The 27,311-nt window shown below is 34.7% G+C and overlaps 4 protein-coding genes across 5 annotated transcripts; 3 read left to right on the top strand and 1 right to left on the bottom strand.

The window, feature by feature from the left end:
- Positions 1-1,421: 1,421 nt before the first annotated feature.
- Positions 1,422-4,812, bottom strand: LOC102622767 (uncharacterized). The gene is made up of 9 exons (XM_006481112.4): positions 4,612-4,812; positions 4,447-4,509; positions 4,311-4,366; positions 4,093-4,186; positions 3,946-4,006; positions 2,819-2,900; positions 2,422-2,477; positions 1,941-2,004; positions 1,422-1,837 (listed from the first exon to the last, which is right to left on the bottom strand). Exons 1-9 carry the CDS (start codon positions 4,735-4,737, stop codon positions 1,774-1,776), a joined length of 666 nt encoding a protein of 221 aa, XP_006481175.1. The 5' UTR covers positions 4,738-4,812; the 3' UTR covers positions 1,422-1,773.
- A 1,402-nt stretch (positions 4,813-6,214) lies between these two features.
- Positions 6,215-12,819, top strand: LOC102622468 (uncharacterized). Of its 2 annotated transcripts, none has more exons than XM_025099698.2 (9): positions 6,215-6,838; positions 7,265-7,450; positions 8,540-8,662; positions 9,224-9,406; positions 9,491-9,593; positions 9,725-9,910; positions 10,361-11,541; positions 11,714-12,132; positions 12,289-12,819. In XM_025099698.2, the coding sequence occupies exons 1-9, from the start codon at positions 6,596-6,598 to the stop codon at positions 12,341-12,343; spliced, it is 2,679 nt and encodes an 892-aa protein (XP_024955466.1). In that variant the 5' UTR covers positions 6,215-6,595; the 3' UTR covers positions 12,344-12,819. The 2 variants fall into 2 exon arrangements, with proteins under 2 accessions (XP_024955466.1, XP_006481174.1); XM_006481111.4 differs by having other exon boundaries at positions 6,216-6,838; positions 8,540-8,632.
- A 7,658-nt stretch (positions 12,820-20,477) lies between these two features.
- Positions 20,478-24,226, top strand: LOC102622163 (probable serine/threonine-protein kinase WNK5). The gene is made up of 7 exons (XM_052443132.1): positions 20,478-21,284; positions 21,829-22,094; positions 22,190-22,417; positions 22,507-22,660; positions 22,751-23,075; positions 23,166-23,510; positions 23,585-24,226. The coding sequence occupies exons 1-7, from the start codon at positions 21,186-21,188 to the stop codon at positions 24,013-24,015; spliced, it is 1,848 nt and encodes a 615-aa protein (XP_052299092.1). The 5' UTR covers positions 20,478-21,185; the 3' UTR covers positions 24,016-24,226.
- Positions 24,227-24,521: 295 nt separating this feature from the next.
- On the top strand, positions 24,522-26,973 carry LOC102621875 (uncharacterized). Its single transcript, XM_006481109.4, has 3 exons — positions 24,522-25,194; positions 25,809-26,133; positions 26,424-26,973. The coding sequence occupies exons 1-3, from the start codon at positions 24,686-24,688 to the stop codon at positions 26,634-26,636; spliced, it is 1,047 nt and encodes a 348-aa protein (XP_006481172.1). The 5' UTR covers positions 24,522-24,685; the 3' UTR covers positions 26,637-26,973.
- The last annotated feature ends 338 nt before the right edge of the window (positions 26,974-27,311 follow it).

The raw sequence follows: 27,311 nt of genomic DNA, 5'->3' as shown, positions 1-27,311 counted from the left end.
TTTAAGGTGAGCACTATAACTTGCTAGATCATTATTCACATATATTATACAATAATATAAAAATATTGCATAATACTAAATCTCAATTGATGTGGTATTTAACATTACATTAATTAATTGGGTTTTAAAAGGTTTAACACCCCAGTTATGAACACTAAAATCAACCAATTAACCATATATGAACATCTTTTAAAATACAAACTATCTCGAAATTTTTATCAACTAAACCATCTCCCAACCTGTTGATGATCAGAATCTCATCTCTCTTTTACCACCTCAAAGTTTTTACCAGTTACCCATCAAGTATCGACACAGAGTACAAGGCCACACTCAAGGTTACACAAGAAATATCTAGTTACAACTTACAGAGAGCTGTGAAAAGGACTAAAGAAATCACAAAGAAATTGATAGCTCTTTCACCTCTGGTCACCAGACTGTTATGGCTGCATTACTAGTGAATCACATCCTTCATTATTAAACTTCAGCTCACTTGGAAGTAACTGAAATTTTTTGACTGCTTAACAACAGAAATTAAGGTAAATACAGCCATTCTTCTTCTGGCCAAGGAAGCAGTAAACAGTTGCAGGAAGTATTGGAATTTCAGATAACCAATTGGTTAATCTCAAAGTAACCGAGCCATCTTTACCAACAAATAACACTTCCCTCTTCATTTCATCATGTAAATCAACTCATCAAGTAGCAAATTAGAAATTGCCATCGGAATCACATATCTTATCAATCACTGCCCAATAGTACAAATTTAAAACAAATCATTGTCTACTCGCTGCACAATACAAATCTAATATTTGAGTTCGCTTAGTCGAATGATTATTTGTTTTATGCATCACCGGGTTACTTGTATTGTATTTGCCAACACAACCGGATTCGAGATCATAAGCTTTAGATGGTTCCTTAACCCGATAATCCAGCAAGTAGAAAGCACAGGAAAAAATTGATCATAATAACAACAATCCAGGCTAATGGATTCGGGAATCTTGAGATACAAGAATGAAGATAAGAGGGCTTTGGATCGTGTTAAGGGCTTCAGAATGGGAGAGTGGATCTTTTGATGGACGAGACAGACCACTGTCTGTTATTGTGTCCGTGTTTATTTGGGAAAGGAGCATGAAACCGTGACACACAGAAAAGCAAGATGAAAGAGAAGAATTGGCGAGTCATTTAGTTGTTGTTTAGTCTTTGACAATCGCGAGTGATACAAAGAGTCAGTGCACTTGAAGAGTGAAGTTCACAAGTGCTATAAAGTAAGCTAAATCCCCGCCGTAAGTGTCGTTGGTACTTCTTTTTGTGGCGCTAATGAGACGGAACATCGGACAAATGTTCACTGCTTTTTTATGTATGGTCATCATTAAAGAGAATCTGTCCTGGTTACATATCAATTATCCATATCAAACAAACAATAGTGGACCAAGTGTTGAGCATCATTATAAGTATAATCCTTGATCTAGATTCAGCTAAAACGTTCTTTGAGGTATTTTTTCAGTAAAAAATTACATACAACATCGGAAGCATTTTCCCAGTCTTCAGCTAACATGTCTAATTTCTACAAAATCCAAAATCAAACAAATTCATTAAAAAGGTTAAAGCATTACTTGTATTGTGTTTGACTGCAGGTTCCCTTCAAGACCTAAGGGAGTTTCGGTCTCGCACTTCTAAATGGACAAAATCCATGTTGACAGGAGTTTATCCAATGACTTCCATGCGACCATTGGCATGAATAAATCTGGAACCGACAGAACATGTTTTGATGTTCCATCATTCAACCTTTGCCACTCCATCACCAGGCATGCTACTTTCTGCAACAGTCTCCTGCAAAAATCTGGAAACAGTTGCAGCAAACCATCAGAATTTGGGATATTAGTTGCTTGGATTTTCACATCTTTTAGGTCTTGTTCCAGAGTGAAAAGAGGCAGAAAGAGTACCTTGTAAATTTTTCCCGAGATGATTCCAAGATGTAGATTGAGAGAATAAAAGACAACATGAGCCCTGTTTGCATGAATGAAATATGTTTAATCTCCAGTTGTTATATAGCATTTAGTTGTGTCCATGATTGAACTGAAGAATTCAACAAGCTAGAACCAAACTTAGATAAAATCAGGAAGAAATATACAGCAAAATAAAACAATGAAGCCATTTAGAACTCTTTCCCGACAAATAAAACACAGAAAAGATATAGAAAGCAAAAGTGAAAGTAGGCTACGAATCACTGCCAACAGCAAACAGCAATTTCTTTGAACTCTAATCATTTTAGCGAACTTTTGCTTTAGGAAGTTAAAAGTAGTTGTCACAAAAAGTTTCTACAGAATCTACTGGCTAAGAAGTTAACACAACAACTATGGGATATTAGAGCCCTGTATAGTAGCCAGTACCATTTAGAACCTTGATTTGAGTACAAACTTTTACCTGATGCAAACAGAACATAAAACCCAGAAGCCACGTCTATCTCTGATTGCTCTTCCCTGTATTCAAGAAGTTACATAGTCAGGCAAACATTTTATTGCAATTTTACCTAAAAAGGAAATGAACTTCTAAGACTTCTGATGCACCGCAAACCATTGAGAAGCATGAAACCGAAGGTGGGTTGAGAAGTTTAATAGGCTTTTTCTCTCTGAGGAGATTATGATAATTATCAAGAATTTGGTGGATATAATGTGTAGAAAATCAAATTTGACCAATTCACCAGAAGAATCAGAAAAAGGCCACACAAAAAATTAATACCAATCCCATGACTCTGAATTCAAACCAATCAACCAATAAAGATACTTGTAAAATTATTTAACCTAAACGCCATGATACTAACCACGTGTATCTAATAAGCACATGTTTTGGCCAACTTTCAGGTTGCCAAAAGTATTTTGGAAGATCGGGATGAATTTCGACATCTGTTCAAAACAATGAAAAATAGAAGCTGGTATCAAACCCTTACAAACAGATTTAAATTGACTCCAATAAATCACTGAAAAAAAAATTCACATCACGGTACTGCAATTTATAAAATGGAAAATATTCAAGTGACATTCATTCATAAGAATATCATGCTATCTAACAAAGACGAGCAGTTTCAAAATTAGTTTTAAGTCAATCTCATTTCCTGAATAGCATTAGCATATTCAATAAAAGCAATTATAATAGAGCAGCAATCTGAAATAACTAGATGCACATTTCTTTGATGGTATTCTCCTTTCTCTTTAGAAAAGATAAATGAACAAAACTATTGAACCTAGGGCACCTTGCCTCACATCATAGATAAGGCGAAGCTTTTTCTTTCAAAAAAGCATCTAAGATAGACGAGAATCATGAGTTATACAAAACAGAGAGGACCTAAGGCAAAGTAGATAACTTCGAAGATGTGAAATAACATTAACTATGAAGATGTGAAATGAATATCTAAGAGTAGCCACTTTCTTTTTTCTTCAAAGCTAGAAATTGAAGACATGCGCACACTGTGAAACGAGTAAGAGGGGTATAAAGTAATACATGATTATTTACATATAAGTGCAACGTAGAAGTTCATAACTTCCCATTTGAGATGATAGGACAGCAAGAAGCACTGTTAAAATAAGCACCTAGATGATTTTCTGTGGACATAAGAAAGATGCAACCATGGACTTTTGAAGTAAAATTATTGTGGATCAAAATGATTGTAATGCGAAGAAAAAATTAAAAACTACCAACCACAAACAGGCACCTGATTCAAAGTGGAGACTACAATTGGAGGTTCAAAATGAATCGATTGAGGTAGAGAGGGAATGCACAAGGCTCTACAATGTCAAAGTACAAGAAAAGGCGGGAAAAACATAATCTCAATAGGGAGACCCTAAAAGCATATTTTAAAAAAAAATTATTACAGTTGATGTGAGCATGATAAAGCTCTCCTTGGTTAACAAACTGATATAGAGAAGAACTACTTAGGATAAAGCTACATACAATGCTGGGGCATATCCACAATTTTAGCAGTGACACCAAGCAGATCATTTCCTGAATACCTCTGCATCAGAAAACCACAGCACAAGTTCAGCACATGATAACCGAAAAAGATACAAAAGAATTTTCTGCATAAACCGAGAGCCATACCAAGTGCACGTCGATCATCGGAACCTGAGAGCTCTTACGGTTTATCACAAAAAGCCATGGAACACGAAACTTCTCTCGTCCAACTTGAAATGATCTGCAAATAAATCATTTTTATTTAATGAATATAAATTGCTATTTCAGTAATAACAATAACACAATTCAATCAATTTTTGTTTATATTTGCCGATATAAAATGAAAGAGAGACTTTGTTTCTCACATTTTAACTGGATCAGCCCCCGTGAAGCCAGTTGGTTTTGCTATAGGAATCAATGCCTACACCAAGTAAGCCAAAAATTAAAAATCATAACAGATATAGGTAAAATTAAAAATCAAATATTTTTAAGGTTACCTACCTCACGATTTACGGCGAAAATTGCACAGTGTTTACCGATTACATCATGCCACACAGTTCTCGACTGGAATAATAAAATGGACGAATCTTAATTAGTTTAAAATTTGCAAATAAAAAATAATTGAAATTAAATTTGAAAAAAAAATTAACGTTTTTGTAAACGGACATTGTGATATTGACTCATCTTGCTCATCGGAACGATGTCTCCAGGCCGGTAAGCGAGGGAAATCGACGGCAGGGATAGTAGCAGTAACAGAAGTGACGTCATAATTGTTCTTCTTCTCGGTGTCATTATCTAATTTCTCGTTTGAGAATCGAGATTTTGCTTGAATTGAATTACTTAAACCCTTTTTTCAGAGTGGAATAATGCGGAAAGCGTTTTCTCGTAAGCAGTTTCCAGATGAGTGTACATAGAAAATATATGAAATGGTGTGGGGCTAGATAGCACTGGGTTCTTGAATTGATTCTTTTTCGAAGAGTGTAATTAGAACAAGATAGGGTATACTTGGTATAAGTTATTTCGCCCAACAATGTGGACTGATAAGAAGGTAAATAAAAATTGGTGTTCGGTGATTTGAATGTTCCTTCATAGCACCTTTTTTTTTTTTTGGAAAGTCCTTCATATCACCTTAAAATTTAACAAGTGCTTTTTATCTTGAGTAAGAATTTTTTTTACTAATTTTATGTCAATTAGCACCTAAATTTTTAATAAATGCGAAGCATTTTAGGGTCACCCGTCACCGTGAGTAAGAAATTTTTGGTAAAATAATTACTAATTTTACATTGATGATTTTATCTATACAATTGATCAAAGATAGCAAAACTTATGAATCGACAACATTAAGTATTAATCTTTGACTTTAGATTTCATTGTTCGTATAAAAAAAATTGAGGAAATTTGTGTTTAAATTTAAGACAAAACACTTTAGGCCAAATAATTCACGCACACATACTATATATAAATGGGGAGAGATTATTTCAACTTAAATTTTTTACTTAATTTTGACACATATTTTGAGAAATTAATTTTATACAATTTGATGTTGGATGAATTGACATAACTAAATATTTCTTTAACTTTCAATATTTGTCATTGAATTGATTGAGATCACTGGCCAAACTTTTTATCAAAATTTTAAGTTGAAATAATCGCTTCCACACAAGAAAAATAAAGTTTGTATAAAATACTTTTAAATTATATTTTCATTATAAGAATAATATATCATACCTTAATTAAATAAATTGAAAACAAAACATAAAACATTATCTGCTATTGAAATGCTCTTAAATTTAAAAAATAACACCAAGCATAAATGTGAATCCAATTCATAATGACAAATAAACAAATAAATTATTATTTTTTATTTAATATAATTATATGTGAATAAAGCGATCTTCTAATGGTCAAGAGTAAGAAGGGATCTCCATACATTAAAAAGAAAAGTGGTAACAATTAATAATTTTTACTTCGCACATAATATAATAGTTAATCGAACATTTGGCATATAAGATTGCCAAACGTGCTCTAATAATAAAGAATACTTAGCTTTCGAGATTTTAGATATTATTTTCACAAGTAATTGTAGATTTTGCAATAATATTTAGTAACATATATTATGGGCTTCAATGGGTTTACATTCCTTTGTAAATTGTAATTGCCAAATACGGCAACGCGATCAAAGGTCGTGATGCCTAACAACATTGAAATAAATTCCATAAAAGCCAAGCAGAGGCAAGCGCACGTCACTTGTGTTCCCCGCCCACGGTTAAAAAGTGAAAACTTTGTCGTGAGAAAAAAAAAAAAAAAATCCAAAATACATAATCCCAAAACTCACTATGATCACTTTTTTGTGCTTCCTTTTAAAAACCAACCTACCTTCATCGCCACCTGTTCACAAAAAATTCTCCCAAAAATATTTTCATATTTCACCTGTCGTTTTATTGTGATTCGCCTGTCGTCTGTCTTTATTTCGTTTTTCGCTCCCTGCACTCCGACCGCCGTGGAAGCCTGATCGCCGATTATTTGACACCGTTTCAGATCGGGAACTCGATTTTTGTTATCTGATAAGCCTATTAACCAGACACGTGGATGGTTGTTCGGTTTATTCGTTGATTACGTGGATATTCCTGGTGTTTGTATTATTTCGTTGATGGGCGATCTCCGAGATTGGTCGCCTGAACCTAACGGCGCCGTTTTTGGAGAGCGGCCGTCATCGTCCTCGTCATCAGTTCCTTCAAATCAAACGGCAATTGGTGCCGAGTACTGGCAACGAGCCGAGGAGGCGACGCAGGCCATAATTGCCCAGGTTCAGCCCACTGTTGTCTCCGAAGAGAGAAGGAAAGCCGTCATTGATTACGTGCAAAGATTAATTAGAAATTATCTTGGTTGTGAGGTAAGAATCTATTTACAGTTATGCTGTTATGTTAAATGTTAATTACAATTATCTTGTTATTTAAATTTTTAACTACAATTATGCTAATGTACTTTCATTTCAATTGATTAGGGTATTTAATTTATGTTTATAATTAGGTTAATAGTTTAGTAAGAATTGTTAATAACCCTAAATGTTACGTGAAAGGCTGAAATTTGGTTGCTGTGATATTATTAATACAGTGCATTAAGCAAATAGCTAGGGCTTGTCTTTCAGTACTTTGATTTTGTGAAGGATTGGAATACGTCTTAAGTGAAAGGTGATCAATGGTTATGGCTAAATAGTCTGTGCTGTCATTTATTGTGATATATATGGAGTCTTGACGTAAATGAATGCGGAGAATATGGATAAAAATGGGTTTCTTTTTCTAACTTACATTTGTCATAGGTATTTCCATTTGGATCAGTTCCGTTGAAGACTTATCTCCCTGATGGAGATATTGATCTGACAGCTTTTGGTGGTCTAAATGTTGAGGAAGCTTTGGCCAATGATGTGTGTTCTGTCCTTGAGAGAGAAGATCAAAACAAGGCTGCCGAGTTTGTTGTGAAGGATGCTCAACTAATCCGTGCTGAGGTTCTTTGCTTCAATCATATGTTCACTGGAGATATTTGTTATCATAACTTTTTTTTTTTTGAATTTCTTGATACTAAATTTCGATGTTATTTGGAGAAATTTCGTTACTGCTTCATTTCTATTTCTTCTTTCCCCGCTTTTCTAATTGGAAATATTTTATATCTTCTATGAAGTGTTGATTATGTAAATACGAGCATAGGCGGAGCCGCTTTATCACAAGATGGGGCAGATGCCCCAAAAGGGTTTGGAAGAACTTTGTGATGTGTGGCATCAAAAAGCTCTTCGGGTCTTAGAATTTTGAAATTGCCCCCTCTGATTTTTAATTTTCCAAATTAAGCTTTGTGGAAGTCACCCTTTTGCTTATGTTTTGAACTTGCCGCACCTAGAGTAAACGCCTTGGTACATATACATGGTGCGTGAAACTAACTTGATAACCCTTTTGCGTATTTAGGTCCCTTTAACTTTCAAATCTCCTAATAAATATTATCATCTGTCACTATTGTTGTCCTTCTTTTGTTCACTGGTCAAACCATTCAAACATGATAAATGATATTTGATGTTCTAGAGGTGGCTCCATTCTCCCTCTCATAAATTGATTGATAACACTCTTTAGAAAACTTGTAATATCCTTAGTACAACTGGATTTTTCGCGCTTGCTTTTATTTCCTTTGACAGGATTGTTCTTAATTAAAATTCTACAGATGCAGTGAGGACGATATCTTTTTCCTCTTTGGAATTTATTATCCACTCTGTCCGTGTTGGCTCAATCTTTGGTGGTGCCGTGCATGCATTTTTCTTTAGTGACTTCTTGTCTGGGAATTGGATCGGAAGTTCAGATTTTTCTAATTATTTTTGCAAGCTACTCTGTGCTATATCCAACCACCTGACAACTATTCTCATTAGCTATTGTGAATGGTTGCTAGTGTGTGTGTTGTATGCTATGCAGTATGCTATTCTTCTAGGATGAAATGACAGCACACGATTGATTTAGATACGTCATTGGGTTTCAAACATCATTTATGATTTAGAAGTCCTTTTTTTTATGTTTCATTACATTTGGCATCTTAGACCCCCTTTTTTTGGCTGCAGGTTAAACTTGTAAAATGTCTGGTACAGAACATCGTAGTAGATATCTCCTTTAATCAGTTAGGAGGGTTGTCCACACTATGCTTTCTTGAGCAGGTAGCATTCTTCATAAATGTTTTGACATATGTGAGTGGAAGCGTTTTGTTTTTCACAGTTTAATTGAATGAATTGCTATATGTTACTGTCTATGGGTATTCCTAGTGCAAACTCTATGCATTATGGGCACCTTTCATTGTCTCTTTCGGTAATTTTACAAGCATGCTTATTGACCAGTGGGTTAGGACGTGAGGAACATATGTTACCTCAGAATTTTACTGTAAATGCAATGACATATAGTATGATTAATATCATGATTCAAAACTTTTTAGATTTATTGTGTTCGCATGCTTACTCAAATTATACTTAGTAAAGTGTAAATGCACAGCTTATCTTCAGTCTTGTCTTTATATCTATTTTTCTTTTGTTTTGATTGGTAGCTTTTTGGTGCAGAAATTCTTTTATTCTACTCTCAATTGCAAATATTGGAAATATCTTTAGTTTTTACTATAAAGAGTTTGCGGATTGTTGTTGTATAGAATATTTTGAAGAAGTTGAATTCTCTATTAAGATTTATATTACTCTTTAGTCATATTAGGTAGGGTGTGGTTATACTTGAGCTTTTGAGATAGAATTCTGCTTGTTGTACAGGTTGACCGTCTGATTGGAAAAGATCATCTCTTCAAACGCAGTATTATTCTAATTAAAGCCTGGTGCTATTATGAGAGTCGAATTCTTGGTGCTCATCATGGCTTGATTTCTACATATGCCTTGGAGACTTTGGTTCTGTATATCTTCCATCTCTTCCACTCTTCATTAAACGGTCCTTTGGCGGTGAGTTCTTGCAGGAATTTGGATTGGTACAGTGCTCAAATTTATCTGATAAAATTAACTCACTGATTTCGTGATGATTTATAGGTACTGTATAAATTTTTGGACTACTTCAGCAAATTTGATTGGGACAGCTACTGCATTAGTTTGAACGGGCCTGTCCGTATTTCCTCACTGCCAGAAGTTGTAGGTGAGCTGCCAATTTTCAATTTTGTGCTGCATGTATTTGTATATGAAACTTGATTGCTAAACTTCTTCTTCTTCTTATCTTCCCCCTCCGACACCAACCCCCCACAAACTCTCTTATTATTCCTTTTGCAGTTGAGACTCCTGAAAATAGTGGAGGTGACCTACTGCTCAGTAGTGAATTCCTCAAGGAGTGTGTGGAACAGTTTTCAGTTCCTTCAAGGGGATTTGACACAAATTCACGATCATTTCCACCAAAGCACCTTAACATAGTCGATCCGCTGAAAGAAAATAATAATCTAGGACGCAGTGTGAGCAAAGGTAGAGATCATTTCTGTAGTCAAGGTGGAGAGGCCAGGAGGCTTTTTTTGTTTTAAATTATTATTGTTATTATTTTCAGCTAAAATTTTTCCGATGAAACCAATTATATTTTGGGAAATATTTTGACAAAGTGAAGAATGAGTGTGCCAGTTAGACAACATTAATTATTTAATATATTGCTGCAGAAGAAACACTAATGGTGTGAAAATGCATATTGTTCTATCAGGAATTGCTTTTCTTGAAAATACTGATTTGACAATGTACTGTTATGCAAGTTCAAGATTTTTGGAATCCGGAAAATTATGAAATTAGTTCCTATAAGTTAATAAAGTGGCATGTAAGTTGCTACTGTTGATGATTAGTTAATGCTAACATAATATATATATATGATAACATGAATTAATGTAGGAAAATGGAACTGTCAATGTTAATCCACCATTTTCTGTACAGGGAACTTTTATCGGATAAGGAGTGCTTTTACTTATGGGGCTCGAAAGCTTGGGCACATCCTTTCCCAGCCAGAAGAAAGTTTAACTGATGAACTACGTAAATTTTTCTCAAACACTTTGGATAGGCATGGAAGTGGACAGAGACCTGATGTTCAGGATCCTGTTCCACTGTCTAGATACAATGGCTTTGGTGTCTCATCCACTTTTTTGGGCACGGAGTTATGTCGGGAAGACCAGACTATTTATGAATCAGAGCCTAATTCTAGTGGCATAACAGAGAATTGTAGGATAGATGATGAAGCAGAGTTGTGTGGTGGTGTTGGTAAAATAAAGGTATCGGGGATGGAATCAAGTTATTGCAGAACCATCAATGAACCACACAATTCTGGAAATGGGACAGCTGTTTCAGAAACCCGTCTCTCTGGGGACGCAAAAGACCTAGCTACTTCCAAAAATTTGAATCTAGTAATTTCAAATGAAACCTCTAAATGTTCCTCTCTTAGTGGTGAAGAGAGTAAAGCACGTCATGCACCGCATCTTTATTTCTCTTCTTCAACGATGGGAAATGGAGAAATAAGAAATGGAAATTCAGAGTGGAAACAGCAGTTGAACTCTAGTTCTGCTGAGAAGAACATGACATCTGGGATTCTGCCTACTCATTACAAGGAAACTGGCTTAATTTTACTTAATGGTCAGGATGAGAACCAGTTGGATGTTAATCATGGTGCTTCATCTCCTGTTGGATCAAACCACCATCCTTCACTCATGAGTACGATCCCTTGGTCGACAGAAGAGTTTAATTTCAGTTATTCTGGTTATCATACATCACCTAGGACTGTTGGAAGCCCCAGAGCTGCAAACTCATTATCAGATCTCAGTGGGGATTATGAGAGTCATCTAATTAGTCTAAATCATGTCCGGTGGTGGTATGAGCATGCCTTGAATTCATCCTATTCTCCCATGTCTCCACAGTTGCTTTCTCAGTTCCAAAGCAAGAATTCGTGGGATTTAATGCAACGGTCACTACCATTCAGGCGAAACATTATACCCCAGATGAATGCCAATGGTGCTGTCCCAAGACCGTTGTTTTATCCAATGACCCCACCAATGTTACCTGGTGCAAGCTTTGGTATGGAAGAGATGCCAAAGCATCGTGGAACTGGGACCTATTTTCCCAACACGGTATACTTATTCTAAGCCTTTGATATTATGGGCATTTGAATTTTATGTTATGTTTGCTATGTGGGGCCAGCTCAGTTGATGTTGCTGTCAATTTGCAGCATCTGTTTTTTGTTAAATTGTTCAGGTGGTGGCCCTCGTTGTCTCAAGTGGTTTTATGCTTAAATTTTTGCAGAACCATTACAGGGATAGGCCCTTGAATTTGAGGGGAAGGAATCAAGCACCGGTCAGGTCTCCCCGTAGCAATGGTCGTGTAATGACACCCCCTGAAACAAATATACTTGAGGGAAGCAGCCGTGAGCCATCACCAGCACATATCCATGTTCATCAAGTTGGTGTTAAGGCTGGACTTTCAGAGCCCTGCCACTCTAGTTCTCCTGAGAAAAAGACACAACCTAATGCCAATGGTTTGGTGCATCCAGTGGACAGGGTTGTAGAATTTGGGTCAGTTGGGCATCTATATTACGGGCCACCCTCACTCGACAGCAACAGGCAACCAAACACATGTTCTACCATTGGTCAGGACTCAAGTGTAGGTCTCTCATCACCAAGGACTCCAAGGTCCAGACCTGGGCTGGGCACGGATCAAGATAGGTATGATAACATTATGAATTTCCTTTTTTTTTTTTTAAATAGCTGTTATAACATGTCTGGAATTCTGCTTAAGCTTTCGCTGTCTCTGGAATTCTGCTTAAGCTTTCGCTGTCTCTGGAATTCTGCTTAAGCCTTCTCTCTCCTTTACTCGTGTAGGACTGATGTACAATACCATTTGAAAGATGAAGATTTTCCACCTTTATCCGGCTGATTGCAGTTGGAAAGAATGGTTTTTGCACTGTTAAGTTAATAGATCGCTAAATGCTAACAAACCAGCCTGTGCCAGAGCTTCCTGCTTGTATGGCTTCTTACAGCAATCCCAGCGCACTATATACATGGAGTGTTGGAGTTCATGATTTTGTGTGTTCAAAGGCATTTTGTACATTCTACTGATTATTTTTAACACCTTAAAATGTCTTGATAGCTGTGCATTGGTTTGAGTTGTTTTCGTGTATAGGATACTTGAATTACGGTTTTTAACCAGGTTTTTCTACCAACGTTTCCCCCGTTGTAGGATAAATATAGACAGAAAAGATTGTTGTTGCCAATGTCTGTAACTTATACTAGAAAATAACGTTTTTTTTCCCCCACTCTTGTTTTGGCAGCTGCCAGCTGTAGTAGTTTTACATTATTGGCTACCCGTTGGTGGCATAATGCTTTGGTGCTAGAGGGTTGTTTTAGACATTTGGTTTCCATTTGGTTTCCAATGTCAACGACCCCTTTTTATTTCTTTTTAGACACATCGAGTGCGATGAAGATGATACATTTGTCAGATGTCAATCTCAGTTGCTGGCTTAAGGTTGCTGCTTCGCTGCTAATAAGGAAATTCTTTTTGCCATCATTTTAACTTTTAAGCCAACACTCCATCTCTCCTAATTACTTTAAATCATCCAATGTGGATGTCTTCACATTTAAAAAAGCTATTTAAGATCAGATATTATAATTACAAGCTATTAGATTCACATTTGCAAGTTTGTACATATCTATATCTATATATATATATATCTATATATCTATATAAAGTTAAGACTTGAGGAGGTGATGTGACATCACCATTTTACTTCTTTGTATATTCTTTATTATCTAATAAATAGAGAATTTTTTTTAGATTTGGCTTTTCATCTTTTCATAATTAATTTGATTGTATTTAACTCATTTAATAAATAGTAACTTTATTAATATATATCATTCCTCATCTTTTTATATTTGCTATTATCTAAAATATCTAAAATATTGATGGATATTCTTTGTACTTTTTTTTCTCTTTCTATTTAAATTCAACAATATGTAATCATTAATAATAATTAATTATAAGTCTTTTGAAACATTTATTTATTTTATTATGGTAGCAATTAAACTTTAGTGGCATAAAATACATGAATTAATTAACATAGAAAGAGAGGTTCTTTCATTTTCCCTCAACAATGCCACTAAGGCCTAATTTTAATGCCATAATCCCATATTTAATTATGCAACCTTTTGTTGAGTGTCTTTTGGCTTCTTCAAAATTTATTATGCTATCAATTAAACTTTAGTGCCTTAAAATACATCACCTAATTAACATAGGAAGAGAGGTTCTTTCATCTTCCCTCAACCTCATCTTTTTATATTCTCTATTATCTAAAATATCTAAAATATTGGTGGATATTCTTTGTACATATTTCTTCCTCTTTCTATTTAACTCCAACAATATGTAACCATTAATAATAATTAATTATAAGTCTTTTGAAACATTCATTTATTTTATTATGCTAGCAATTAAACTTTAGTGGCTTAAAATACATGAATTAATTAACATAGGAAGAGAGGTTCTTTCATCTTCCCTCAACAATGGCACTAGGGCCTAATTTTAATGTCATAATCTCATATTTAATTATGCAACTTTTTGTTAAGTGTCTTTTGGCTTCTTCAAATCTATATATATATAAAGTTGGGATTAGAGGAGGTGATGTGACATCACCATGCTATGACAGAGGATTTCGTGCTTGATGATAAGTATGTGATACCAAAGGACGAGAGTGTGAATTTCATGGCGGCCGACATGGATTGGGATCCGAAAGTTTGGGAGGATCCAATGGGATTTCAGCCCGAGAGGTTTTTGAATGATCATGATCGAGATTTTGACATAACGGGGAGTAGGGAAATTAAGATGATGCCATTTGGAGCTGGCAGGAGAATCTGCCCCGGTTTTGGTTTGGCTATGCTTCATTTGGAGTATTTTGTGGCTAATTTGGTTTGGAATTTTAAGTGGAAGGCCGTGGATGGTGATGAGGTTGATTTGACTGAGAAGCAAAAGTTACCGTTGTGATGAAGAATCCATTGCAAGCTTTTCTTTCTCCTAGAATTAGATAAGAACATAACTCACCTTATTATTATTAGTATTATTACGCATTTAAAAATTAAGAATCCATTGCAGGCTCTTCTTTCTGGGACTTGACTGACGTTGGTGCTTTAAGAAGTCAAACATCGAATGGCAAGACTCAAGAGAGCATGAGTAACTTGTGTGCCACTCTTTCCCAAGTGTCCTGCGTATTATCATTACACGACTATCGGAAGAAAAATGAAACCCAATGTAATTAATGACGGGCCATATGATTATTAGGACAAGTTGCTCATAGATTTTGCGAATCTTAATGTTTCCGAGCTCCCCCATTGGGAAGAAATTTTTCACTCTTCAGGTCAAATAAAGTTGGGAAAACACAATTGGAGAAAATCACGGTGTAATTTCAACTTGGAAAAGAATGGTAGCTTGACTCTTGGAAACATACTCAGCACCGAACAGATGGTTTTAGTGGTAAAATATTTGAGTTAGAACAAAACATTCTAAATCTTTTTATTTGAAGAGTCACGTTAATAAGAGTATTACTCTAATAATTTTATTTTTTAAATGCTTATTTATTTATTTATGTGGCAAATAGAAGAGTGAAAAGGTAAACACTCTTTCAAAAACCTCTTCAAATAAAAAATAAATTTCTTCCATCAAGACAATAGCAATCATAGCACTTATTTCTGTTTTATAATAATAAGATTTAAAAAAATAACAATATAATATTATCTTAAAGGCTCCAACTAAGATTTTTCAAAGGAAACAACACTTCTCATTGTTTAATATTGAAGAGAGAGGATGACACTTTCATTCAAACTTTTGGTACCGCTTTAAGAGTTTTAAAAGGCTCTTAAAAATGAGATTCTTATTCTTTAAACAAGATTATTATTCTTAATTTTCAATGTTGAGAAGTGGCTTCACCTTCTTCAAATAATATTATACTACTTTTTATATCATTATTATTGAGAGAGAGAAAGAAGTATTATGAGTAAATTATTAAAAAATAGAGGGTAGTTAAATTTGATGAAAGAATAATTTGATTAAAATCATATTAAAATTATTTATGTGGAATTTACCTTTTAAGCTGCGCGAAGCACGATTCTATTTCCTAGTATATATATAAAGTTGGGATTTGAGAAGGTGACGTGGCATCACCATTTCTCATTTTTGTAAATTATCTATTATCTAATAAATAGAGAATTTTTTTTTAAATTTAGTTTTTCATCTTCTCATAATTAATTTGATTGTTATTACATAATAACAATTATGTAAAGATTTTAACGATGGATATTCTTTATAATGAACATCCAATGGAGAATGTTATGAATTTATTAAAATAAATGTAAATGTTCATAACATATATCTCTTAGTCTCCTCACTATCTCCAATTAGCAATCTTTAACTTCTCTATAACTCCCACTATCTCATAAAGAATTATGATCCATAATTTTTCATTAATTTCATGGAGTGATTATGTAATTATAAAAAGAGAGCTCATTTTTTTGTTTTGTACACACGCAATTGAAATTAGTAAAATCACTTTATAATATATTCTCTTTTTTTATTCTTTATCTTGCGTTACTTTTTTATTTGTATTGCTGGCTAATAATTTTTTTTTGTTTTTTATAAGGCTGCCTCATCTTTAAAAAAAAGTTAATTCATATTTTTTATCAGTTTCATCAAGTGTGTATATATATATATTTGTGTGTGAAAAGTATGAGACTTTGTAATTAGCTAATGTTTTGGATCAAAGACCCAAAAAAAAAAAAAAGTTTCCAAAAGAGCAAATTAAAAAGGAAAAAGAAAAAAGAAAAAAAAGAATGAACACGTTGCATAAAGTTCGCAGATGTTAGGGCTATATTGATTGTCTTATGGTTACAAACTTTGTACGTAATGCTTACCCAAGAATCTTGAACGTGGCGTCCATCAACAACAAGGGCGGCAGATGGATAATTCCTGGAGCTTAAATGCAGCATAAAACTAAAATACCTCTCTTTAATTGTATTCTTTTATCATTATCACTATTTTAATAGAATTAATTAATATGATAGCCAGGACTATGCATATTAATACACATATATGATCTAATGGGAGGGGTAATTGGCAGACATTGTCAACTCTTCATTAATAAATCTTAGAATGTGACAGAAAAAAAAAATTGATATTCATCTATTTAAAAATAACTCGGCTACAGACAGATCTGAGAAGAAAAGAATAAATAAAATGTGGGGATTTTTCCAAAAAGTCCACAATTCTAATCAAATGGGAAAAGTGAAAGAGAAAGGTTGTTCTTTTGTCAGCGCAATACTCATGACCCAGACACCAAGTACCTTAGTATGCGAGAATTAGTGCCACATTTTTTTTTTTATTTTTTTTAAGAAAAAAAGAACAACTGAATTGGTTGCCTAAAATTGCATTAGAGTCGTTAAAGAAGAGTTATCCTCAACATTTTTTTCTCTAATAAATTACATAAACCAAAATCCTCTCAATCTTAATATGGTCACAATTTATACTCGATGATATTTTTATTACAAGCATTTTTCAAGCACAAAATGTTAGTAAATTTTTTTTTTAACAACTATTGCTATCATATGTATATGTATTCAAATGTTCAATGCTTATAGGTTTAACTAACAAAATTATTGGAGTGATTCAAAAGATTTGATGTTTAAATTCCGATCACGTAAGTGTAGATGAGATTTAATTTGTATTAAGACACACAAATTTAAACAGGAATAATTTTTTTTTTTTTAAAAAAAAAGATAACAATAAATTGTCGCTATTACTTTCTATTTCTTTAAAACACGACTTTTCCAAATTTAATTGCGAAGACAAATTTGAAGACAATTACTTGCAAAATTATTGAACAGGAAGGAAGAAAGAAATGATTATTGTTTACTCTGCGTGACGTGCGACTTCGAGAAATCATACAATGTATTTGGTGGATAATTATTATTAATCAATGGGACAGATGGCTGCCGATGAAAATGCTTTGACAATTCGGCAATCGGCATTCGGCATTCGGCATTCGGTGTGTGCGTGTCCTTTTGCTTTTGCTTTGCTCACTGGATCACCACACACTAATATCCTCGTCAACTATCAAAGGTGATTTGTTTTCGTTAGGGTTCCCATATTTTCTATTTATTTCATTTAAGGCACGCGGTTTAAAGAAACGGACACTTAAATCTCCTATAGTTCAAAACTTAGCTTATCATTTGAGTCCCTTGATCAATCAATCTGTCACCAAGAATGACAAAGACAGTTTTGGCTATTTCTTCAAAGATTCTATTTAAAATAAAGTAAACATAAATATTGAGGATTTGAGTGAAAATATCCCAACCAATGAACTAAGCAATTTTGGGCGTCATCAATAATTTGACATCTAAGCAGCTCTCTTATCCACTAATTGTTTCAACCTCTTTCTAATTGATTTAAGCGAGAACTTGGTGTTTGAGATTATGACAATAAATAATTTTTAAACAGTTTTATTTTAATCGTAAAGATGCTGGGGTAACAAAGTTTAATAATAACTACTGAAATACTAATGATAATCATACAATTATAGAGAAAAATATTAAATTTGTGTTTACTGTTAACGATCCGACATTCTTCATCAATGCTCCATAGTAGAACAACTCCACTGTAGTCACTGCCATGAACTAATTATGCTTCGAATGAAAGTCCGGGTTGCTGAACTTTCTGTTTAGCCAATCCTATAATTCAATTCACACAACAAAAGGTTAGACTCACATTTAGCAAGATTAACCAAAATAATAATATTTAACCCCCTCAATTTATCAAATTGATATTAACTGCATTTAGTATAAGTTCAAGGCACATCAAGGCCCGAACCATATTTCGGCTCGTAATCAAGCCATAGATGCCAATCGAAAATAAATAGGCACTCAAAACAAGTACATGCTCGAGCATCATTAACCAACTCCGTACCAATTTCGATTCATTTCAATTTAAACAATAACGCAAGTAATATGATTGCTTAAAATATATGAGATACTGAATACTAATCCCCATTTTTCAATTAACTTTTATTGATTTTTTAAAGTACTCCTAATAAAAAAAAAGTAAAATTTAGAATTTAAGAAAACTTGCTTTTTTTACTTTGTCTTTTCGCTCTCAAAACACACCTTCTCTCAGATTGATCAACCTCTCAATCGCTATGACAAGTATCCAACCAAATTGCAAATCCATTCAAATATGTGTATTTCTGTAACATCATTTCAGCCACCATGACATTGCCAGCAGTTGCAGCAATTGAAGGTGTTGTTAGTCCCGTCGTTGTTTATGACCTAGATGCGAGGCTTTCACTCACAATACGTTCATTAATTAGCAACAATTCAATTTTGAAAGAAATGAAAAGACTTGTTTCCAAGGAAAAACAGCCCAAACAATTTCTCACACAGAAGTATCAATTCAGGGGTTTAGTTATGTTGCAACTGTGATATAATACTATAGTTGTTTTCAGCCGTTGGATCCACAGTTGCACAATTACATTAAATTAACATAATTTTTCACGATTACAACATAATTTTACCCTCAATTCCGCTATGAAATTCTTATTTTTCAATTTTTGGTTCAGTTTCCCGAGTCAACAAACTTCATATGGTACAAGTTTTGTTCCCACTGCGGGTTTTGATTGATATGAAATTAAAGTGAAAAATAGAACCATTAATGAACAAGTTTTCCAAAAGTAAAAAAATAAAACAATATTTTTCTTTTCTCTTTTGTTTTGTAGCATGGTAAGTCCACAATCATTTTAACTTAAAATGAAACATAACTTTCAAGCCGAATTTGGAGGAGCTTTGTGGAGAGATGTGAGATTTTAATTCAGTTGGTGAGAAGGATAAGTGAATAGAAATTTGTGGAATTAAACTAAATTTATTAGAAAAAGATTTTATTAGAGTAATTTTAGAAATAAATGAGATTAATTGAAAAGTGTGGTTAATGAAATAAATGAGATGTTAAATATTACTACTCTGTTAACAACTCACATTTATTAAAAGGTGAGGTTATTTAAATCCAAAAAATTTCACTATACACCCATTAGAAAAAAATTTTAATTTTATTTTATAAACTTCTCTTAATATCTTAATTAATCCTAATTAAACAATTATTAATTTACTTTATATTTTTCTCGCCACGCTCCTAATTGTTCTTTTGCAGCAATCATAGTTTATCCTCCTTCCATCATATTTTTTTCCCAATCCAAACATGTCATCATCTGCAATTAAACATCAAATTTTCTTTTTCCGTCATAATTATTCTTGATACTTTCAATAAATGAAAGCTTTAAAAAGAAAAATAAAAAAGCTAAAATCACTTAAATTTCAGAAAAAAAATTCTTCACAGATCATACATTACAGTAATCAATCCTTTTAACTTTTGATTTCTGAAAAAGTTCAAATAAATTTTCTTCTTTCTCTGAGATGTCTTTGTGTATGTCTCAATAAGAACCATCATTTTTTGTTTAAGTTGAAAATTTTTGTGAAATTGATGGATTCATGACATGTGTAATTAAATTTATTAATTTGATAAAATCACTATTTACATAGTATTTTTTTAAATAAATACATATACACCGTAGCATTATTTACTTATTTTATTCCTGACATGGTACTTTTGATTTTATTCTTAAATTTCTTCCGTAAATGATGAATTGGGTATATATAAATTATAAAATTCTAATTATTTAATTTTAAAAATACTAATTATTTATCTTTATTAACATTTTTTCGAAGTAGGATCTATGAGTAATTTATTAAAAAATAGTTTAATATTATAAATTATTATTAGCAGGTGAATTTAAAAAAAATATTTTTACGATTACCAACAACCGCACCCACGTTAAAATCCTATGTAATAAATTATTATTTCATTTTTGGACTGCGTCAATTACCGCCGTCACATTCATAATCTTGGGGACCGCCAGTAACCCCCCCCCCCCCCCCCCCAACAAAAAAAAAAAAATTGACCAACCACCATATAATTCCTTTTTCAAAGAAACTTTCTATTCTAGAGCTATTCGGTTGTCTCTTCACACATTCTGTTCAAGCTCCTGTGTCTTATCTCTCAAAATCTATATCAAAAGGATAGAATTTTCCTTAGATTCTCAATATCTCAGAGTCTTTTCCTTATCTGGGTTGCTCTCGTATCCACAAATGGCGCTTTCAAAGCGTAGCCATAGGTTCTTCAAATTCAGAATAACAATTATAAGCCCCCTTCATTTCACCACCTTATATTTCGAGCATTAATTCTCTCTCACAAAGATTTACACACCAAAAAGTTGTTCTGTGTGCTGACACAAAATATTCCTTCAATAGCTTTTATTCTGTTTCTTAAAAAAAAAAAAAAAAAAAGATCTTGGATATATCCTTTTTTTATATTCAATTTGTGTAATATTTTTGAGACAGATGATTTCCAAAAACTACGAGTTTTCACGTGCGGTAGTAGAGATGGCATGGATTATGCTTAGTGTGGATTACTCTAGGCTTTTTTGGCTATTATTTGGAGTATTTTCTTATGAAAATCACGAAGGAAAGCCGCGGATCATCTAGCATACAATAGCTCTCGCTTCTGTGTTATTGCTTTTAAATTTCATATATACATATATTAGAAATAAATAATACATATATATATATATTCAAATAACTAATAAAATTAAGCTTAGAAAATTTGGCTTGAGGGTGCGGGTGCTTGATTATTCTCAGCCATGTATAAGAACAAGAGTACTCGTTCAGCAGGATGTGTTGATGGTGCCAAGGCTCCGCTTGGATACGTCGAAACTGATCCTTCTGGTCGCTACGGACGTGTAAGTTTTTCCCTTTTTTTTCTTCTTATTTGATGGATGATTTTATTTGGAAAATTTGCTTTTAAAAATAATTGTAGCAGAGTCAGATATTATTTTACGATCATGTTTTGGAAAACACTTTCTTTGTATTATTCTCTGCAACGTTTTGACTCGTGCATGATGCAGCTGAAAAGTTTGATTAAGGAATCACTTTCAAGTAGAAGAAGATTGAACTGCCATAGTCCTGTAAAATGAGCCCTGTGGAAATTTTGATATTGCTCTACCTTTTTCTTTTTTGTTCTCGGTCGATTCCCCAGGTCAACTCTTCGTTGCAAATTGGAAAAAATTAAATTTATTGACTTTGAATTGCTACAAATTTTTTTCTTTTTTCATGATTTCATGTAGGAGATGTTTATTTTAATTAGATTATTTTCTTGGCACTTGGCTGGGGCAACACTTTTGCAATCTAATTAACTCCGTCCCTCCCTAAGACTGAAGAGGCACTTTTTTAATTTTCTTCATGTTGCTAATCAATTTTTTATTCGATGATTATTTTGTATGACAGTTCAGAGAAATTCTAGGCAAAGGAGCTATGAAGACTGTGTATAAGGCATTTGATGAGGTCTTGGCAATAGAAGTGGCGTGGAATCAAGTGAAGCTTAACGAGGTCTTCCGTTCACCGGAGGAATTGCAGAGGCTCTATTGTGAAGTTCATCTTCTCAAGAACCTCAATCATGACTCCATCATTCGATTCTACGCGTCTTGGATTGATGTTGATCGAAGAACCTTCAATTTCATCACTGAAATGTTCACCTCTGGCACCCTTAGAGAGTAATTACAAAGACCCTTTCATTACAGTTATATGCTTTTGCTCAATTTTGAAAGCACAGCAGCTGACGCGTCTGAACGTTATGAACATGAAACAGGTACAGGAAAAAGTACACGCGAGTGGATATTCGTGCGGTTAAGAACTGGGCACGACAAATTCTGCGAGGAATTGCTTATCTGCACGGCCATGACCCTCCAGTGATACACAGAGACCTCAAATGTGATAACATTTTCGTCAATGGCCATCTTGGGCAAATCAAAATTGGAGATCTAGGCCTAGCAGCTATTCTCCGCGGCTCTCAGCAAGCTCACAGTGTTATAGGCAACTCTCAATATGCCCTCTCAAAGCTAAGTAATTTTGATCTAATAACCTTAACAATATGTCTGACAAATGTTTGGTACGAACATTAGGCACCCCTGAATTCATGGCCCCCGAATTGTACGAAGAGGATTATAATGAGCTAGTTGATATTTACTCCTTTGGCATGTGTGTGTTAGAGATGCTTACATCCGAGTACCCATATAGCGAGTGCTCCAATCCTGCACAAATTTACAAGAAAGTGACTTCGGTAAGCTTTATTCTTGTGCATTCACAATTGTGGCACCACAGGAATCTGATGAATCTGTATGATTGATGGCAATAATTGTGTCATCGTCAGGGGAAATTGCCAGGAGCATTCCACAGAATTCAAGATGCAGAGGCACGGCGTTTTGTGGGGAAATGTTTGGAGAATGTTTCAAAAAGGTTACCAGCTAAAGAGCTCTTGCTCGACCCGTTTCTAGCTTCTGATGCAGGGGAGCCCTTGCTTATCCCACAAGTCCCAAGTTTTCAAAATTTAAATCCTAATGGAGCAGTGATGGAGCTAGTGCCAAAGTTTGCGGTTGATTCTGATCGAAGGAAGAGTACTGATATGACCATAACAGGCACAATGAATCCTGAAGATGATACAATTTTCCTGAAAGTACAGATTACAGACAAAGATGGTAAATTATTGAGCTTCTTCACTGAATTGTTTACTCCAATAAAATTTTCAGACTGTTAAAAGAACACCGTTTAATTTCTATATTACACAGGTCAAGCTAGAAACATATACTTCCCCTTTGACATTTTCAATGATACTGCAACTGAAGTTGCCTTGGAGATGGTGAAAGAATTGGAGATTACTGATTGGGAACCACTTGAAATTGCTGAAATGATAGAGCAAGAAATATCTTCTTTGGTCCCGAATTGGAAGGAATGTGGCTCTCCTCAATTCTGTCATCAACACAGCTTTAGCTATGAAGATGAAGATGATGACAATGACGACGATGGAATCTACCACCCTTTCTACTCTAACTCTTCCCATTCCTCGTCGCACGCTTCTCTCCCAGCTTTCTTCACAAACAATGCGAATTCTCCTCCCAGTTGGCTTCAACAAGGTATGTTTTATAAACCCGAGACATCTGTTGAACCAACCAGAACCCCCGCTAATTAATGATCTTGGTTAATGCAGAAGACTTGTTGGGCAATGATGATGCGAGTTCCAATGGTTCTGTTAGTTCTTTCAAGTACTCAAGCTGGGATTACCACTCAGGCAATGAAGATGATTCTGAGTTCAGCCACAGAGCAGGAGAGCCACTCTGCATTGCAAGGGCAACTCAAAAATCTACAAGATTCTGCCCTGAAGCTGCTATGAACAATGACCGCTGCAATAGTGAAGATGTAAATTCCCGGAAAGCTTGTAGGTCAAACAGTAATAACCACAGGAAATTATCCAGGATTCGGTCACTGGTGGATGTACGGAGCCAGTTGTTGCACAGGTCACTGGTGGAGGAAATCCACAAGAGGCGACTGTTTAAGACGGTTGGTGCTGTTGAGAACATTGGGTTTCATGAGCCAGCTAATTGTGCCGCTTACGGAAGATGCCCCGTTTCCAGATCATGACGAAAATTTGAAGCAGATTCCACAATGATGATATTGTAAAAATTGTTTTTGCTTTCTGGTGTGTTTAATGAATGCTTTTGTTGTGTAAAATTAAAAACTACTGAACCTTGTGAGCTGTGAAAATCTCGGTCTGTTGCAATAATAGGAACGACCCCGTTTCCAGTTGATATAAATAAAATAAAATGGTGGGCTTGATTTGCAATTATCATAATGAGGAAGGATCTTCTTTTTTTTAAATCTAAATTTCGGATATGGATCTTCCTTTTTCCCTTTTTCCTTCTGTAATGGAAAATCCGGATATACTTTGATGTATGCTTTAAAAGGATTTCATCAAAAAACAAATCGATTATGTTATTATTATTTTTCAATAAATAAATAAACTTACCCAAAAGACTCTGCCGGTATGAGCCCATCTTACGTGGCAAAATCTGAAGTGGAATTGGTCTCCGCCACGTGGCAAACTTCCGTGAGCAGTAGAATGATTATTATGCATGAACTCACTGCAAAAACAAAGAAAGAAGACGTGCCTACTAAGCCAAACGTGCGTTCCCCCCACCACCGGGCCCTTCCGTTTTGCATTTCGCGTTCTCATTCCAACCCATAAAAAGCACTTCCGTGAAAAAAAAAAAGTGCTTTTCCGATTAATCAACCCGGTCATAATCATCAGTCGATGGCCATGAATATGATGCGCTCCCAGAGTAGTTTAAACATCGCGGCGCCGCCTCCTTCGCCCACCCCGTCGGCGCCCCCGTCTCCGATTCCGAGAGCCGCAGGATCGCGCTCGGCAGCCAATCAGATCTTAGCCGAGTTCCTAGAAAAATCGCTGCAGGTTCCGGAGCTAGCATTGCGAGAACCGCACAGCCAGCGAGTTCCCGAAGAAATCAACCTGCGATCACTCGTGTTGGGAGAGAATTACTGGCTGGATCGGGTTATGAAATCGGCTCGTGAATTTGGCGCGTTTAGGATTAGATGTCACGGCATTTCGGCGGAGGAGTTACGTGCATTGGTGAGAGAAACCGAGCGAGTCTTCGGAATTCTGGAGGAGAGAGACACGGGATATCGGCGAGACATCGGGAGGCGAAATGACAATAAGGAGGAGATTGTGTGGGTTCGTTCTGGCAAGGAAAGAATGGAGTGGGCTCGGGAATATATCGGACCCGAATTGTTTCGGAGTTTTAGGTAAATTTCGGAACTTACTTTTGATGAAATTAATAAAATCTTATTGAACTTCGGGTCTAGTGGGGTACCCCTTAAACTGAGTTCATGAATACTACTAGCTGTCACCGTTACATAAAATTATGGGCCGAGTTACGAATAATAATTTTTTTTTTTATATAAAATTTATTTAAGCATACATGTTATATCAAGGAAGAGTAAGTACTCGGTAAGTTGATATTACAATGTTAATAACACAAATGATTTTCCAAATTAGTTAGTTATTTGATTCTGAAGTAAAGTTGACAACTAGGGTATGTCTGTAACGGCAATGCTTCTACTTTAGTTTAAAAGCACGATCATTGAAGTGTTTGGTTACTGTGTTTATATATATATATATATATATATATATCTGTTTTTACTAAGAAATTATTTTTTACAAATCATTATTTACACTTAATAACGAGCGATTCTCTATATTGAAATTCATGTAAACATGCTTCCCATCTGCCTTTCTCTACTCAAAGAAAGGCTCTTGATTACTCTCATTGCCATGCAGTTGGTCCAATTATTCCCAATGTGTGTGTGTTCATGCATTATGAACTCTAATATAATCAATTTTTATTATCAATTTGCAGTGAGAAGGTAGAGGATGTTGCAAGTAAACTTGATGCCATTGCCCAACTATTGGGTCAAGTTTTTGTACAACAGTTGGGTAGGCAACTTGGGAAAATGTGCCAGGAGCAGTCTGTTCTAAGCATATACAGATACAACCACAATAATATTATGAGTGAACAAAGTCCTTCACCCAGTGAGAGACATCACAACCATTCGTGTAATCAAGTTCTAAGCCTCCACCTACCCTTCAGGCAATGTAAATATTGGGTGGAAACAACACAATCCCCTTTCTCTTTCAATGCAGGTCCAGATGTGATCGTTGTCACAGTGGGAAAGCAGCTTGAGGTAACTTGCTTCATTTGTCTTTCTGGACCAAGTTTTTTAGCAGCAATAGAATTAGTATTTGCATATGTACTGCCATGCTTCTGCTTAAGTTTGAAAGCGTGTACTCATTGTCATCGTTGGAAAGCACACTAATTTTCACTTCGCATTGGCAATTACTGTTTACCCAACTAACCTTCTGATTATACTTTGACAGCTGATGATTTCATCTTGACATTTTGCAATTGTATGAATGATTTTCCGTGAATGTAAGGCTATCGGGTTTAACAAAATTTTGGTACCTGTGATGGCAGGAATGGAGTATGGGAGAGTTCAAAAGTGTTTATGGGGAAATGATCCATCCTCCAGACCTTAAAGCTTCTTACTCCTTGGAGCTCAAGTGTTCATCTCTAAATTTAAAACAAAGTTTTAGCAAAACCCAAAAGAAAATCTCCATAGTCGATCAGATTCTGATTGGGCTCGTCATTGGTGTCCTATATCATATTTTCAAGTTTCTATGGTCATGATTGAATGAATTAGGTATATATGGATCCATGATTGAATGGATTAGGCACATATTCTTGCATTCAGAGTGCCATCTCAGTGTTTCATTTGATAATGCTTCTATTTTGGTATGCTTGATTGGGATCCTGAATCTTTTCAATTGTTTGTTCTTCTCCAAAGATCTGCTAATTTGCTGTAAAGTTGGTGACCAATGGTTTCGAGAGTGTTTGGTTAATTTTGAAAAGGGTTGGTTATACACATTTTTTTTCTTTCTTTTTTTTTATATATATTAATTGAATGTAAATAAAGAAATCATGTACTGTTCTCTGATTGGAATAAAGCGGTTGCATTGCTTTTTTATTTCAGTCGCGTTATTTTCATATATTTGTGTTGCATTGCACATTACAATATATTCCATTTGAGTTGTTTCCTTAATCACACAACTAGATATGCTAATTTTTGTGGGTGAAGATACTAGCACTCACACAAGCTATTTGAGTATTGTTCGTTTAAGAAAAAGAATTACATAAATGTAAAAAAAATCCTTTTTCTGTTTTTTTACAAGCGACATCCGAATGTAAATCTTTCATATCACTTCAAAAGATTTTACTTATTGAATTTAAATATCCAACCATTAACAGTGGATAACGTAAGGTTGTTATTTCATTTATGTTGCATGATAAACAAGGACTAAAATC

This window comes from Citrus sinensis, chromosome 6, assembly GCF_022201045.2.
Source record: "Citrus sinensis cultivar Valencia sweet orange chromosome 6, DVS_A1.0, whole genome shotgun sequence".
Lineage (NCBI taxonomy): Eukaryota > Viridiplantae > Streptophyta > Magnoliopsida > Sapindales > Rutaceae > Citrus > Citrus sinensis.
This window is presented reverse-complemented; position numbering and strand designations above follow the sequence as displayed.

Excerpts from the sequence above, each read along its gene's own strand:
- LOC102622767 (XM_006481112.4), bottom strand. The coding sequence starts at position 4,737 with ATGACACCGAGAAGAAGAACAATTATGACGTCACTTCTGTTACTGCTA. Across the intron at positions 2,005-2,421 it reads TTATGTTCTGTTTGCATCAG|GGCTCATGTTGTCTTTTATT; the intron begins GTAAAAGTTTGT and ends TCATGCAAACAG. Across the intron at positions 1,838-1,940 it reads TCTCGGGAAAAATTTACAAG|ATTTTTGCAGGAGACTGTTG; the intron begins GTACTCTTTCTG and ends AACTGTTTCCAG.
- LOC102622468 (XM_025099698.2), top strand. The coding sequence starts at position 6,596 with ATGGGCGATCTCCGAGATTGGTCGCCTGAACCTAACGGCGCCGTTTTT. Across the intron at positions 9,911-10,360 it reads AGGACGCAGTGTGAGCAAAG|GGAACTTTTATCGGATAAGG; the intron begins GTAGAGATCATT and ends TTTTCTGTACAG. Across the intron at positions 12,133-12,288 it reads CTGGGCACGGATCAAGATAG|GACTGATGTACAATACCATT; the intron begins GTATGATAACAT and ends TTACTCGTGTAG.
- LOC102622163 (XM_052443132.1), top strand. The coding sequence starts at position 21,186 with ATGTATAAGAACAAGAGTACTCGTTCAGCAGGATGTGTTGATGGTGCC. Across the intron at positions 21,285-21,828 it reads CTTCTGGTCGCTACGGACGT|TTCAGAGAAATTCTAGGCAA; the intron begins GTAAGTTTTTCC and ends TTTGTATGACAG. Across the intron at positions 22,418-22,506 it reads GCTCACAGTGTTATAGGCAA|CCCTGAATTCATGGCCCCCG; the intron begins CTCTCAATATGC and ends AACATTAGGCAC.
- LOC102621875 (XM_006481109.4), top strand. The coding sequence starts at position 24,686 with ATGGCCATGAATATGATGCGCTCCCAGAGTAGTTTAAACATCGCGGCG. Across the intron at positions 25,195-25,808 it reads GAATTGTTTCGGAGTTTTAG|TGAGAAGGTAGAGGATGTTG; the intron begins GTAAATTTCGGA and ends ATCAATTTGCAG. Across the intron at positions 26,134-26,423 it reads CAGTGGGAAAGCAGCTTGAG|GAATGGAGTATGGGAGAGTT; the intron begins GTAACTTGCTTC and ends CTGTGATGGCAG.